The 17,597-nt window shown below is 30.7% G+C and overlaps 1 protein-coding gene across 1 annotated transcript in view; it reads left to right on the top strand.

Moving 5' to 3' along the window:
* The first annotated feature begins 14,077 nt into the window (after positions 1–14,077).
* LOC129952467 (integrin alpha-PS3) overlaps positions 14,078–17,597 on the top strand; it is a 32,458-nt gene continuing 28,938 nt past the window's right edge. Inside the window, exon 1 of the mRNA XM_056065059.1 lies at positions 14,078–14,622. Coding sequence (XP_055921034.1) covers positions 14,435–14,622 — 188 coding nt within the window. The 5' untranslated portion in view covers positions 14,078–14,434. The remainder of the gene's footprint in view (positions 14,623–17,597) is intronic.

Raw genomic sequence — 17,597 nt, 5'->3', positions numbered from 1 at the left:
ACCCAAAATCTTTAAAATCCTTTAGATCATTTTATTTGATGTTAGTTAAAGAATTTTATGTAAGTCGCGTTGGTGCTGTTTAGTCTTGGAAGCACACAGTTATTATCAAGCCTTTCATTGAATGTCAATATTCAATATTTAAAAGGTCAATCATAATCTGACAGTTTTTTTCTCAAAACGATACCTTTCATACAAATCGTTCTCATCTATTTCAAATGTGTCTTTTCGGGTTAAGTAAAGCTTTCGTTTTGTATTGGTTGCTAGCATTTCAACGTCCAGCAAAATATCAAAATATTGATATACTTTATGTATGCTTAAGTCTTTTGACATTTTAATTTTTGTTTTTCAATTTTCAAAGAAAATGTCTGGAAATGGGTTTTTTATTGCCTATAAATAACATACACCAAAATTTAGTTTAGTAAAGACAAAATCAGAACTTATCAAAGAACAATGAATATGGCTTTTTTATTTTCAGTTTTTAAAAAAATTTATGGGTACATTTTTTTCTTACGCATACAATTTGTTTTGGAAGTAATTTCATTTTTTATTCGCAAAATATTCGAGGAAGCAAATATTTTGTTTCGGATTTTTTGATCTATTAAAGATGATTTTTTGCCGAATTTAAAGCAAGTCGCATGTTATTGTTTCGACACTTATTTATAGAAAATCACATTTTTATTAATTACGATCATAAACTAACCTGCCAAAACGAAGTTAATTTTTCAACTGCTTCTTGAATGTATAGACATGTCTCTAAAAACTTCCAATTTAGATCCCAAGGAACGTCGAAAAATGTCAACATTTTCAATGTGACAGATTACAATAACTTCCTATGGGAAGGTAATTAAATTTGAATTATATTAAAAACTATAGAAGACTTGAAACCTATCAATTTATTTAGTTTGATTCCTTGCACTGACAGCAAAATACTAATTTAGCACTTTATTTCACAATTTAAAAAACGGTATAAGCATTGTGTTCTTTTCTTTTTTTATCAAACTTTTATATTTTTAACCCAAAACGGATCGAGGCTCTATGATTAATAAAAAGTATTGGATTTTTTAATGTTAAATTGACAGCTTTAAATTTTACTTGTGAACGGACTCTTTCACTTATCACGGAACTGTCACTGTCAATTTATTCCGTTAACTCAACATTTTTGTCATGCAAAGTACAAGAACGGGTAACGTTTGCAAATTATCAAAGTTATTAAAAGATTTTTGCAGTCGCTGACAACTTTCAGAATGTTAACCGCAATTTTCAGTCGAAACTCTCATTCAGGTATCCGTATAAAAAGAGCAAAGTCAGTCAATTTCACGGCGCTCTCAAGAATTGGACATCGCTCAGACAACATTATAGCTTATTTTGAGTAAAGATCTTGATGAACACCTATACGAGATCAAGCTCACAAAACAATTTAAGCCACGTAAGTCATCCGATTGGGAAAATTGTTAAGTTGGTTTTGCAAAACCCTTTATGGCTGAATCACAAACACGCTTCAGCTTCGGCTTCGCCTGATGTTTACGAGCCATAGGAATTCAATGCATGCTATCACAATGAAGCTTCGACCTCACGTTTCGTTTGACAATCGTAAGGAAAATAACTTTATGTAACGTAATGTGACTCCAAACGGAAGCTCTAGTTCAATTATCTGAAAATTTGCTTTGTCTGACAGCTCAACAGGTGTAAACAAATGTCAACAAACTAAATATTTGCTCTTTGGAAGGATGAAATAATAGAAATGTCATTCAAAGCAACCTCGAAGCAGGCACACCGTAGCGCAGACGAAGCTGAAGCGTGTTTGTGATTCAGCCATGAACTAGAGCTTCCGTTTGGAGTCACATTACGTTCTTTTCCTTACGATTGGCAAACGAAACGTGAGGTCGAAGCTCCATTGTGATAGCATGCATTGAATTCCTATAGCTGAACTCGTTAACGTCAGGCGAAGCCGAAGCTGAAGCGTGTTTGTGATTCGGCCATTAATTATTGCTACCAAAGTTGTCATTTCAGTGCTCTTCTTTCTCTAAGATCTTCAATTAAAAATTATCATTAAATTATTTCTGCGAATGAATATTTTAAACCTATTTTTTTCGAGACAAGCTGTCAAACTAAAATTACATCTATCATCTCATTACTATTGCCATCTTCATTTTACAAACATATGTGACCTTGATGCTTTCAAGTTGAATGGCACTGTCATAATCGTAATTAACATTAATCAGCTTATTCTTATACCACAAAAGGAAGCTGACTGTGTTGATATTAACTGACCTATCTCTTGAATTTACATCAACACAGTGAATCGGGGTTTTTCATTTGAAGTCCAAATGAAATGATAACAATTATAATTTTTATATTCATCCGCTCAAAAAAAAAAAAACAAAATCCAGCGGCAAAGAACTCCAACTTCAACCCTTCCATATAAACATGCAGTTGAAATTGACAGACCGTTAATAATAATAATAAAAATATAATTGAGTCTGATTGCAACTGAATGCTTGTAACCATTTGATCCCATTGATCATGATCATGCCATCGGAAGACGTAAAAGGGAATCAGCACAATTTTATGCCCATTGCTCAGCCCCTGTACCTACTGTAGAAGGCACAACCCGCAGCAGGTTCATTGATTATATTTATGGTTTAATTAAATTGAATAATATGCGCCCAGTTTATGGAACGTGCATGGAGAACTTAATTCTGAATTTATCCAATTTTGGTCAACCAACGCAATGAACGGCGACACGTTAGCTGAGCGGTAGCGCGGCGCACTCCGGCGGAAACACACCTGCTTCCGAATGTGTGACTGTTTCGGTTTTGACACTTTAAAAATAAATTAATGTCAATAACAACGAAAACAAAAAAAAACAGCAAATGGTGCAAAACAATAAGACACAAAAATGGATTATTCAAAAGAGAAATTTTTGGCGACTTCAAACACTTTTACTTTTTCATGACTTCCCACTTGGTTTAAGGTAGATTCGTTTGTTGTTTTGTTTTGTGATGTGATGTGACTCATCTCGAGGTGATACAGAGGAACAGAAAAGTTGTAAAATTGGAATGGAATCTAATTAGACAACGAAATTATAGCAAATTGTATAGCTTGCAGATAGCTATAGGGAATTTCGTCAAAAATTACGATTAACGATGAACCCCGAAGGAATTCCAAAAAAACTTTAAAAACCTATTAGCTATGATCTCATTCTGGAAATGTATCAGTGAATTATAAATTAAGTGGACAACATAAAAAAACACACCTTCCCTTTATTTGTGTTTTATCAAAAACATTACCTATCTTACGCCATAAAAGTGGCCCGCTATAAATCGGCTTAAGCCCAAGAAATAAAATTAAAACAATTATTTTTTGACCGCTCAGAAAGTGTGTGCGTTTGTTTTATTGTGATTTTTAATTTATAATAACACGTATGTAAGGTATGACCGTATCTTAACAAACAAAAATATTCAATTTAAATCCGACCCACATCTTTGACGAATGAGGTCAAATCAAGCCCCACGAGTGTCTGCAATTGCATAATAACGAATGCCTACAGAATTATAAAAATTCGCAATTATTGCTTTCGGAATTAATTGTTATTTATGAAATTTCATAAATATTTTAAATGGCATCATCCAAACAAAAAGAAAAAAAAAACAAAATTGAAAAATTGAAGAGGATAATAACAATAACAACAAAATTATTTAACAATTAGGCAAATTCAGTATGGAAAATTAAAAAACACTATCAATGTCAAAAATGATAACCCATGTTGTACGTATAGGGGACATATTTTAGAGCAACCAAATATTTTAGTATGTACTCGTATGTACTTAAAAAAAACACTAATAATTATTAAAGTGTCCAATAGGGTGTGCCAGTGATAAAAATAATTCTTTCAAGTTTCCTTGAAACTGAAGCAAAAATGTGTTTTGTCGAATTGAAAAATGTTGACATTTCTCGACGTTTCATCATCCCAATAATCCTAATTAAAGGTTTTTAAAGAGGTATTTTTTGAGATAGCTTTTTTCGTCGGCCATATCTCAAGAACTTGTGGAAATATCGACTTAAAATTAATTTTTTTTATAGAAAATTACAGTTTAATATACAGAAAGCACTTTAAGAAAATTGAGTGGGAAGTTTTCTTTACTTTAGAATTAAAATAAAAAAAAAAGATTTGGCTACTGGTGACTTCAATAACATTATTTTTTGTAGGCATTTTGACGTGATATGAAATTAGTCTTAATTAGAAAAAAAAACGAACCAACGTTTTTTTATTCAAAAAATTCAAAAATATTGTTTATAATCTCGAATTTTTTGCAAAACAAAAATGATATTACCCTTAAAAATAGTTGTTTGTAGACATGAAAGAGTAACGTTTTTGGCATCTGATACAAATTTTAGAAAAATCAAAATGACAGATTCCCTACAAAAAAATAAAACCAAGAAAAATACTTCTAGAAGTTGGTAAAAATTTATTTTCAAAAAAAATATGATAACATTTTGTAAAAGTTTAAGAAAAATGCACTTGACAATTTTTTGTATACAAAATAAAAATCTAAAACAAATGCAACACAAAATTGGTAAAATAATATTTTTCAATTCGAATATCTCGAGAGCATTGAACTCGCTTAGAAAAATCCGATCGGCATTTCTAAAAAATAAAAACTTTCAAAAGATTGTACTAAAAACTGTTACAGTCGGTCAAAAAAGAGCGTGGCAGTGTTTATAAAAAAAAAATATTTTATAAAACTTTCATATTTATATATCCATTGTACACATTACAAACAATGATGCAATTTGGTCAATGATGCGTCTAGTCACCACCGGCTTCGATAATTGTAAAGAGGTACAAAGTGCCAAATCCCTTCTTTGAGAAGCAGCCCCAAAGATGTACCTTCCATGTTTTACGGTCCGCTGAACAAGCCTATTGGTGGAAGTTGACCAGGCTCGCGTTTGGACAGAATGTGCCCATACAGAACATTCATCAGTAAAAATGGCATTCTCATGCGGCCAAGCGTGTCGCTTTGTAACATGTTTTTTAGTCAATAAAAACTTCTTCATTGTGTTGCGCCATTTCAGACCAAGAGTATGAAGAAGGGTTTCGGATAGTTTCGTAGGATATATCTAACCCATTTGCCATTAATTTTGCTTGTCCTTGAGGCAGTGTTAAAGCAGGATTCCACGAAATAGGTTCACTCTTCTTTTTCATCTTTTTTGTTCACTTTTCCAATCGAACTACGTTCTGGTAAATCATCGACATTTTTAGCCTTTTTATATCGCTGAATCCACTTCTGTACAAATGCCTTCGACTTTCTCATACAGGGTCCGGCAAAAAGATCTCCCATATTTTAAAAGTGAACGCCATGAAGTGTGCGCTGTGGCTCCATCTTGTAGAAAACTGATATTTAGCAGCCGCCGATTGTGACATTTTGGGACCTTTCAGGTGGTTTAAAGGAACGCAGCCTCGTATCGCGATTCTTACTTTGCACTCAAGACGTTTAATGTGATTCTCTTTCAAAAGATCACCGACAACTGTACCTTTGTTGACAACGCATCAAGGACAAATCTTCCCTCTATCGGCTTACAAAGGAATTAGAACAAAATCTTTCATTAACTGTCGGTAAAGTCGACTACGCTCTTACTTGACAGACTGTAAAATAAGCGAAAACTTAAAAAAAAAACAAGAAAAGGAAGATATTTACTTCAAACTTTATTTTATATTTTGTATGAACTTTAGAAATATCGGCAGACCTAATTTCATATTTTTAAATGGCTTAGCTTAATATACACTTAAAAAAAGTACAAACCAGTGCTTTATATTATTTTGAAAAATTTAAATCTAAAACTATGTGACCCAGTAACTATGTATGTATATATGTACATCACATAATGCGTTAAATCCGGTAGCTCTGAATTTTTCGTTACTTATTTATGATGTTAACCTGATCAATAATCCAACTTTCTGACCTAGAGGGAGGGACGCAAGATATTCAAAAATCATTTATTTGTATTTTTTATTCTGAAGGAGAACTTTTTTTTTAAATAATCACGTTTTACAAATTCTAGGTAAATTAATAAACTACAATTTAAAACTGAATTTGTATCTGTAGATGTAACAGTTCTCAGAATACCGATGTTTAAAAATAAATTAAACAAAAAAATAGACAAATTGCCATTACCATAACTCTGGAGTGAGAAGATTGAACCAAACGAAGAGGTGGGGTCTATATCGCCCCTACTAGACGGAAAGGGTTATTTTTCAGAAAAGCAAGTTGGCATACAAAATCAAAGATTGGAAAACAACAGCAACACCTACATTATTTTTCTGTAAGTCAAAAATACATTGTTTCAGTAAGTTTGAAAAAAAAATGTCGCTCATGTTCCAAAAATCAGAAAACAATAATTTTAAGTCTCAAAGTTACAAACTGAAGTGAAACGATTTTTTTCGGCGGTCTCCAAGTGCAGAGCAAAATGAAAAAGAAAACCAGAGCGGATAAATATTTGAAAGGAAGAGTTCTATCAGCTGTCAAAAACAATTGAATCTCCAGCCAATTTCCTGGGATTCTCCCTGTAATGTCTCGCCTTGATCTGAAACGACAAGATCTGAAACGACAAGATAGGCCTCACTACCCGACTTCCTCTTCTTACTGCCTGTGACTTTGTAGCGCATGGAATAAACTGGAATAAAAAAAAGCGTAAATACGGAATTCTATTTATTAACATTTTATGAGCAGTTAGTACCTGGTTTTTTCATTTCTGCACCTATATAACTCCAGAGACTCGCAACGGCTGAATTATGTTTGTAAGCCTATGCTCCAACTTCCAAAAAGCCTTACTGACTTCGACCTATGAGGCCAGTTTCTTTTTCTGTAGATAAATCAATTATTTTTTTGTAGGCTTATTTTTGAAAGTTAAACTTCACTGCTTGTCTTCATCACTTCTTGCACATCATCAATAACATCCTGAGTTTCCGATTCAGAAATGTAATTAAGACCGAAAATAAAAGTAGTATAGTAGTAGCAAATATTCTAATCAAATATTGAAATTTCAAATTATGTATCTCAAAAACGCTCTGATATGTTCTTATAAAATTTCTCCACACGTTTTTTTCTTAACTTTCCTTCTTTCAAAATAAAAAATATTGTATTGCTTCAGTAGGTTACCTCACAATAAACAGCAATGTTGTTTTTGATTTTTGAGCGGAACTATAATGTTTAATTTTTTGTCTGAAAAAGGTCTTATTATTATTTGATGATCAAAAAGGTGTTTTATTAATTTAAAACAAATTAATTAACTCGACATTTTGAAAACAGATCAAAATTTTTAAATAAAATTAAAATATAAAACTTATATAAGCACTTAATAATTGCATACCAAAAATATTTAAAAAATTTGTACATACATATACATATAGTAAAATAATTTTTAAAAATGCACTTACGATTATCGAATTGATTATCATTTTTTTGTATTAAATGACGTTGACGTTCTTGAAGACAAACTTATATGTTTGATGTTTTGGTAAAGGAGCAATTTCTTATTATTTCAGTAAAATTGTTCAAGCCGTTTTGAGATGTTTTTACTGCAAGTGCCCTTTTTTTAACCCTTAAAAAATTTAAATTTAAAAGAAAATCACTTGGTATTTCAAGGTGTAAGTGTAGCTGTTTGCGTACTCTAACGGAATAAGAATCTGTTTCATTGGAATACGTTTTTTTTTGTAAAAAGTTTCCATAAGAAAAATAAATTTGCCCAAAAAAAAATATTGAAAATATTATATGTCCTTATCTTAAAAAATGTAATTATTTTTGAAAGAAGATTTATAAACTACAAAATTGAAAAATAAATATTTTTTCGGCACTTCATAAAAAGACATTTTTATTCGATTTTTTAAGTTTAGATAGTTTTTTAATTTTATTGATTTCAAAAGATACAAGATTAAAAAGATTACAAAGGTTTGGCCAAAGGCCGTCTACCAGTCTGACATTTTTTTAAAATGTATCTATGCGGAAAAAAGCTTATTAGATACAATTCAATCAAATATTTTTTATAATTTTCAAACTTTAAACATTTTCCACAACTATTCTCGTTCCATAGCGAAGAGCGTTCAATGAGTATTCATACAGAAGAATCCAACATAGTTCTCCATTCAAGATGTTGATCGATTCTTCTAAACCGAGTACATCTATCCCAAAAAAGAGCTTTCGGAACTCCTTGAACTCCAAACTCTCAGGAAATTAAATTCATCTTCGCGTTCTTTGCGATTGCATAAATCACACAATATGGATAATTCTGAACGGTGAGGAATGTAGTTCAAATTGTGTACTGTTTTTGTCCAAAAAGTATGCGTTGTGGTTCAAGAAATTGTTAACTTTAATGTAGTAAGATCTATAAATAGACGCTTCAGCTTTACTCATAAACTTATCGTACATCGTGTTGCCGACTTTTTTCAGCAAGTCATCAAAATTCAACTCAAGCAAAACAACAAAAATGCTTTCAGCAGGCTCGAGAACAATCGCCATTAACGGCCACTCTTTGCTCATTTTCGAAGAAAAATGGCCCAATTATGCCTCTGGACCAAAATCCGCACAGTGACTAGTTTTGGGCGTTTCGGCTTTTTAATGTATGCGTGCGGGTTTTCTGTGCCCCAAATATGACAATTTTTCTTGTTTACATACCCGCCAAGATCAAATTTGTTTTGTGCCAAAATCGGTATCTTCTCTGAGCGTTATTCCTAGCTTAGTTCGAGCGTATACACAACCATATTCGTTAGCGGAAGGGTAAAACCAATTATCTGTCAAATCATCCAAATGCTAAGTGTTACCAATTCACGAAATAAGCACTGGTTGAAAAAAAGACGTTAGATGGCGGATCCTATATCTTATCTTTAATTATAAACTATATTTAAAGTGGAAACCTATGAGCTAAGTCATCTACTCATGGTAAAAAAAAAATATTTTTTATAACAAGGTTTCAACCACCATGCGACTGTTGTAAATTAGGGAACTTTACATTTTTCGAAATAAAAAAATCGATGAGATCCACAGTTTTGCAATAATTTAAACCTTTATGGTTTTAAAAGATTATACCGGACATAACCTCTTCTCTTCTTATTTAAATTGTATGAATTTTTTTCTTATGTACATCCATCCATTCGTTAACTCGTCGCTTAGTTTTTGTATTAAAATATTTTTTATAACAAGGTTTCAACCACCATGCGACTGTTGTAAATTAGGGAACTTTACATTTTTCGAAATAAAAAAATCGATGAGATCCACAGTTTTGCAATAATTTAAACCTTTATGGTTTTAAAAGATTATACCGGACATAACCTCTTCTCTTCTTATTTAAATTGTATGAATTTTTTTCTTATGTACATCCATCCATTCGTTAACTCGTCGCTTAGTTTTTGTATTAAAAAGGAAACAAAACATTTTTAAAGAAAATAGTAACAGTTTAAACATACCCAGACATACCCTTAACCATATGTCACTCTACATAGATAAGTTTCGACATCTTAATCAAACTTTAAAGAGCACAATAATTAATTTAAGTTACTTTTATGTTTTATTTCCTTAACTACCTGTTATTATTTGTGATTATGTCGATTTTCAACTTCCTCATTTAATAGAAGTCACATTTCTTAAATAATTCAATTGGTGCACATAACTTCTATAAGTTGCAACCCTTTTATTTTTAGTTGAAGTTGAACTTTAAAAACAAAAATTACAAACAATTGAGTTCCCCTAACTCTCTAAACTCTAATCAACTCAACATCATAATAAACATGCCACAAAAACAAGAATGTTGTTGAATGTTACTAAGCCAGCTCCGGTGAGCATGAATATAGCTTCCCACATATAGAAATAAGTTCTATATCTGTAATTGAAAAAAATCATCCACTTGTGCGTGCTGCCCTGAGTCGCGTAGCGTCGCCGCCGTTGTCGACGTTGGTCGCATTGTCGTTGTTGCATTGCATTAGGTTCAAATTATTGTAATCATAAGTGCAACACTGCAACGACAAAACCACTAATTTCCGATGGCGCTGGGATGGCGACGAACAATTTCCTCCCACTCCGATTATATAGTCTCCCGGCTTGTATACAAAATGTACTACACCCCATCATCCGTCACCGTCACCGTCATCATCATTCACTTCGTGCGATGTCTCATTTTCATTTGAAAAAAGTTCAAGTGCTTAAGGGCATGACCTGCTATCAACATTAGCTCTATAATATAATATATGCCGATAAAAATGAACACAACAATGAGACAGATTACTTATACAATCCAGAAGCCTGGCCGGAGCAAAGCGGAGGCCCAGCCGATATGATAGAGGAGGCTTTTTTAATACGTACTATAGAAGAGCTCTGAGGCAGAGAAGTGGCCCGTATCAGTGGCGCAGCCATTGTACGCACAATTTAGCTTTGATTTCAGTTCTTTTTTTTTAAATCCTAATCTAAAATAAATTAAATAGAATGCAACTTTAATATTCATATATAAATATATGTACAAGAACACGATATATAGAACTATACATACTTTAAAAACATTAACGCTGACTGGGAGAGATTTTTTGTCGTTGTTGATTATAATTTATTTATTTTTATTAATTTGTATTCAAAGAAATAAATAATTATTTCAATTTTTATTGAAATAAGATTAACATTGACAAGTGCGGGCATCGGGCAATGACATTTTTTCTGATACGGAATAGTTATTATTTATTTTTAGGTATAGAAGATACAATTTTTGTGCATGGTCTAAACTCTAAAGGTAGTCCCCTTAAGTTTTCTTCTTCTTTTACCTGCGTAAAAATAAACGTGTATCGAATGGAGTTTTCTTTGTTTGAATGGTGAAGCTTATACCTAACGAATCATCACTTTGGAATGCGCGATGTAAAGACAGACTTCGATCTTACATCGCGCATTCCCCCAAAACTTTATGGCCTCCTCTCAAGTTGAAGGTTTTAGTAACGAACTGTCTTATTTTTTATGAAACTACACTGAAAAAAAGGACAAGTCCAATTATTTTACGAGGAAACTGTAAAAGAGCGATAATATGCTGTAATTTTGTCGTTAATTTGTCTATTTGAAATTTCTCTTAAATTGTTTACTATATTTGTTTGATACCTTTTCTTCAGTTTAGTAAATATATCTCAAAACACACCCGAAATGATTTATCTGAATTAGCTAGACTAAATAATTTGACGATATTTAGCCATTAATTATTATTGTTGACCATTTACAATTTTTTGTGTTAAGTTTATGAAGTAACTAGCTTCGTTCCCTAACTTAACTTCCATGCTTAGTAAGCATAAAAAAGGATACAGTGAGCCTACTTTAGAGGATAGATGATATATATTGTTGTGGACTTTTTTATAGAACTAATAAAGGTTAACAATTTTGTCATGCATTATTTTAGCAAAACTTTAAACATTTCTGCAGCCATAAAATCACCGATTTTGAAACCTTCTTTATTAGAGGTCCGCTTGAATTAGTCTTAACTTGACTTTATAAAGCCTATAGCCTTCCTCAATAAATGGTAAATCTATTACTAAAAGAATTTTTCAAATACGACCGTTCAAACAAACAAACAAACTCTTCAGCTTTACGAGTATAATATTATTATAGATTTAACTTAATTGGAATCAAATTAGTTTTAACAAATTTGACATTCTGCTAAGTTCAGCATAACATTTCACTTCAAATCAAATCGAAATCAAATAAGGCTCTAAAAAATAACATAAGACTCTTAATTAAGTCATAATTATGACTTCTTGAAATAAACCCCTTCGAAAGGTAAAAATATCTTAAAAATTAATGAACAAAGGCCCAATCTGTTTTTCAAATACAAGTTCAACAATTATGTACTTTGATTGTATCCTGAACAATTTATTTCCTACTTGTTGTCTAAAACCCGACACTTCAAGATAATTGGAGGTTTTAAAAAATAGAATAATAAAACTTCCCAAAATGTTTTGAACACATTTAATACCTTTCCTAACACAATATGCTCATACCTTTATAACACAATTTTTAATCCACAATAGAAGTGCGACCAAATAAGGTTAATACGTTCAACTTAATCAAGTTCTTAAAATTTCATCAAGAAATTATTAAAAATGCATTACATCAATAATTGAAACAATTTGTTCTTAATTTGTGATTATTTTATCTCTAATCAGTGTTCAACTCTCCTAAATCAATACCAAACTTTTTAATATCCCACAAATAAAATTCTTAAATTTGGAATTTCCACAAATAAGCTTAATTTCCTTTTAAAAATTTAAACCATTAATACAAATTTCTGTTACCAATGCTAAAGGATTATTTTTGGGAATGTCCCACCAATGAGAGCTGATTTAAATATTTTATGACTTACTTAAACCGTTTATGATTGTTGGCTTGTACCTAGTCATTTATAGTTCCTTGAATTAAATTGTCACTTCTTCTAGTTTTATTAAAAAAAATAAACTAAACATTCATTAAACTATTTATTTGTTGATCAACACTAACCTTTTTTGCGAATATCCCACAAATGAAATGCTTAAAATATTGAATGACTATTATTAGTTAATAACCGAATTTATTTAATTTTTAGTTTAATTTTTTAGAATATCCCAAATATGAAAAATGCTAAATCCTGATCCGAAATATAATAAAGCCCCTGCAAGTTATTCTTAATTTTTTTAAATCCATCGTTTCTTTAGTTGTTTAGCGAATATCCCACAATAAGTGAGTTCATATCATACGAAATGAATTGCTGAAAATATTAAATGACTATTTTTAATTAATTACTTAATTGATTTCATTTATTTTAAATTTTGTTCGAATATCCCCTGCAAGTAATTCTCAATTTTTAAAAACCCATAGTTTCTTCAGTTGTTTAGCTCAATATAACAATCTTTTTACCGTTTCTTACAAATATCCCACAGTAAGTCAGCTCATATCAAATGAACTTTACCTTTTTTAAAAATTGGTACAAAAAATTACCTCAATTTATTTTATGCTTTTTTCATTTTATAGTTGTTCTTTTTTTTAATTAATTATTGTATTATATAAATATGCGAACATTTTTTTATTGTTTAGTTTTGCAAAATAGGTTAAATCCAGACCCAAAACTAAATAAATTGCATTCATTCGTTTTTTAGATTAATATGAACATGTATTACCCAAGTCTTGCGAATATCCCAAAAATCAACACCTCATTTATAGTATAAAAGTGATTTGCTACAACTGTTGTTTTTCATTTCTTTGCGAATATCCCCTATTACGAAATCCCAACCTATAATTCTCTATTTTCAAAATCCATTATTTCTTTCGTTGTTTGGCTCAATATAACAATTTTTTAACCTTTTCCTACGAATATCCCATAAATCCTCAGCATCATAATAAACAAACTCTACTCTTAAAATTTAACATTATCTGCAACTGTCTAGTTGATCATTTCTTTGCGAATATCCCAAATAAATAAAAGTTCTAAATCCCTTTGCAATGTTCAAATATCTAAATATTTTTTTTACGGGTGTACAGCCGGCCGGCCGACCGACTTTTCTGAAGATGCGTTAGCCCATTGCAATGCAACTTTACCGAATGATGATTCATACAAGACTCATGTTTAGTAGTTTCAATCCCACCACCATTTACTTAAACCAGGGCTCTAGTTCGTCTGAAGCAACGTTCACTATAGTGGGAGATGGGTTTTATTTCTGTCGTCGTCGTGCGTATTTTACCAAGAAAAACGATTTAATTCACCGAATTCCAGCTTAATCACTCAAAGTTGTGGTTGCCCGTTCACAGTATAAGCTGTACGCTGTGTGGATGTCCCATGTCGATGCCATAACGCGAAGTGAGCGGAGCGCTTGCTAAGTCTGATGGTTTGTCTTTGTACTGTTCCACTCCCTTATCGTTATGCTCTTTGTCGTATTTCACTGACTTGTGTGTTGCATTGTTATTGTAACGTAGTATCATTCGTATGTTGAGTTGATTTGCTGAGGTTTGACTAAGACACGACAAAAGCTAAGCTAAAAATGTATCTAGAAGATATTTTCCCCGCAACAATGAGATACTCAGTATACGAGAGTGTTTCAACGTGAACACACCACCATCATAATAATTCTTGCTATAGAAAAGTCTTCGTCCAAATACAGCAATGTGCGTCCGATATTCTTGACGATTTTTCGTTTTTGAAATTTGTTTTCGTGTACGACTTTTTTTGTTTTGTGTTTTTGTATTTATTTTATTGTTATTAATTTAATTTTAAGTGCTTAAGTGGTTTGAAGTTTTCAAAGAGGAAAGACAAAATTACAAGAAAGATATTGTCTTTTGTCCCAAAGTTGTATAATTCTTTGTTTTTTTTTTTGGAAAATTATTGTCTTGTTTTCTTTCGTACCTGCAGTTTTGTGATTTTAAAATTGAAAACATAAATATTAAAGAAAATGATGGTGCAAAATAATTATTGTGTTGTGCAAATTGTAGTTTTGACATTTGTCTTCTACTCAACCACAAACGGATTCAATTTCTCACCAAAACCCAGCTTCAGCCTGAGGGAGCCAAGCTTGAAGGCCTTCATGCCAAAGTTACAAAGTTCATATTTTGGATTTACAATAAACTTGAGAACCTCAAGGTAAGTAAACAAAATATTTAAAACTCACGACCGACACACGGGAGTTTATTTGCCAATCAATTTTATTTTGTGAGTCACTTATCAACGCTTTCACTTAGATCTGGACCGCATCGCGTATATACTTAATATGTTAACAATATAACGACTGTCACTTTTATTTTGTTTTTGTATGTCAATGAGAATTCACCAACAACAAAAACCTATGTATTTAAGGTACAACAAATGATTCGGAAATCTTTCGCAATAAAATGATTAATATGATGATAGATATTTATTTAAGTGGTTTTTAAATTACATCTAAAGTTTCGCTACTTAAGTCAATTTGTATATATTTATGAAAATTTGGCGTCTTGAATCAAAAAAAACTTGTGTCAATAAGTTCAGAATGTTATTCATTCATTAGGAATTCTTAATATTTCTTTTTTGTTAACAGTTTGGTTTTGTTTATTTAAGAAAAATGGATTTTTTGAAAATACAAGTCAAATAAAAATTTGAGTGAATTGAACATAGATTCAAAATTTATGGCTTACCTACATTTTATTTCGTGTATTTCGTTAAAAAAAACATGTGTTTGAATAATTGCATAGATGCATGAATTTTTTGAAGCTTACAAAAAGTTTTACTTTTTAAACTTCCCATAGGAAGTTATTGTAATAGGTCCGATTTGTCGAATTGAAGGTTTTGACAATTCTTGACGTTTCAAGGTCTCTAGAGTCGAAATAAAAGATTTTTGGGAAGATGTCTGTGCGTGTGTGTGTGCGTACGACCGTACTTCCGTCCGTTCGCGACGTTTTTTTCGTCTTCCATAGTTTAAGAACCAGAAGAAATATTGACTTCAAATAAAATTTGTTATAGAGATTATATGATTATATATGCAGAAAGGGCTCTCAAGAAAATTGAGTGGGTGATTTTTTTACCATAGCAGTATTAAAAAAACCTGAAAATTTTGGTTAACCTCAAATATCTCACGAATCTATGACGCTAGAGACTTGAATTATATAATTCCATTATATTATAAAGTCCAATAAACGGTTTTTTTATAAATCAAAAAAGTTGAAAATTTTTTCACCTCGAAATTTTACGAATAAAAAATGATTTCATATCCAAAACAATTTGGTGCAACGAAAACAACGTTTTTAAAATCTGGTAAAGTTTTGAGAAAAATCGAATTGACAGTTTTCTTAAAACAAATAAAAACCTAAAAAAAACATTACTCAAAGTTGGTTAAGATTAATTTTCGACTGAAATATCTTTTCAAAACTTCGAGATATTGGCTTTAAACTACTTTTATCTTATAAGACATGTTCTTTTCATCATTCAGTAAAATTTTGAGAAAAATCAAAGCGACTGTTTTTTTACAAAAAAAAAAATAACAAAAGTTGGTAAAAATTGATTTTCGACTCAAATATCTTAAAAAAATGTGCGATTATGGCTTTAATCTACTTTTATCTTTTGAAAGAATATTGTTTTTACATTCAGTAAAATTTTGAGGAAAACCTAATTGAAAGTTTTTTACAATCAATAAAAACCTAAAAAATTAAAAACAATACTAAAACTTTGTAAAAATTTACTTTCGACTCAAATGGCTTTTAAAAAATTAAAAATATTGTCTTCAAACTCTTTTATTTCACAGAAAATGTTGTTTTAGGTATTCAGTAGTTTTTTTATTTCTAAAAATCTAACAGTCCGTTTTTTCGAAAGTAAATTTTTACCAAGTTTTAGTTTTTGTTAGGTTTTTATTTTTTGTAAGAAAATGTCAATTCGATTTTTCTCAAAATTTTGCCGAATGTTAAAAACAATATTTCTTATAAGTTAAAATTAGTTAGAAGCCATAATTTTAAAAGATATTTGTGTCGAAAAATAATTTGTACGAAGTTTTGTTAAATTTTCTTTAAGTTTTTATTTTTTGTAAAAAAATTGTCTATTCAATTTTTCTTTAAATTTTACCGAATGTTAAAAATATTATTTTTCATAAAATAAAATGAGTTTGAAGCCATAATCTCAAGTTTTTGAAAAGATATTTGAGTAGAAATTATATTTTTAACAACTTTGAGTACTGTTTTTTTTTTAGGTTTTTATTTTTTGTAAAAAAGACTGTCAACTTGATTTTTCTCAAAATTTTACCAGACATAAAAAACAATTTTTTTTCGTTGCACAAAATTGTTTTATAGATGAAACACTTTTTATTCGTGAAAATTTCGAGATGACAATTTTTTCCAGTTTTTTTCGATTTATAAAAGAAATCGTTAATTACATTTTTTTGAAAAAAAAAAAATGGTTCGGTATCACGTTACAGTTTATAATATAAAATTTAATTCAAGTCTCTAGCACCATTGATTCGTGAGATGTTTAGGTTTAACCAAAATTGTCACCTTTTTTTTAAACTGTTATGGTAAAAAAACATCCCACGCAATTTTCTTGAAAGCCCTTTCTGCATGTTTCTTCATTTTTATCTGTATGACAAATTTTGTTTGAAGTCGATATTTCTTCTGGTTCTTGAGCTATGTACGACGAAAAAAACGCTGCACAGACATCTTCCCAAAAATCTTTTATTTCGACTCTAAAGATTTTAAAACGTCAAGAATTGTCAAAATTTTCAGTTCGACAAATCGGAGGCATTACAATAACTTCCTACGGGAAGTAAAATAGGCTTTTTTAACTTTAAGTAATTTATTAATTCTGTATGACTTCTAAGTTTATGTTATTTCAAATAGAAGGTTAAAGTTTGCTTAAATTCGTTAAGAATTATGGCCTTATTAGTAAGAGTAAGAACCATTACCATTAATCATGGATAACAAAAGTGCTCCCCCGGTTGGCTTTGCAGTAACGTTTTTGTCAGTAAACTTTTTCATGATCATGCTATTTATCATAAACCAGCTGTAGTCCTATACCATGCCACATTCTATTTACCTGACTCTGTAAATGCCACTGCTTACACAAATTTAGAAACGTTGTTACAAGCCTCATTTTCGAAG

Source organism: Eupeodes corollae, chromosome 3, assembly GCF_945859685.1.
Source record: "Eupeodes corollae chromosome 3, idEupCoro1.1, whole genome shotgun sequence".
NCBI classification, from domain to species: Eukaryota; Metazoa; Arthropoda; class Insecta; order Diptera; family Syrphidae; genus Eupeodes; species Eupeodes corollae.
The sequence above is the reverse complement of the archived record's forward strand: the minus strand, read 5'-3'. Positions and strand labels throughout refer to the sequence as shown.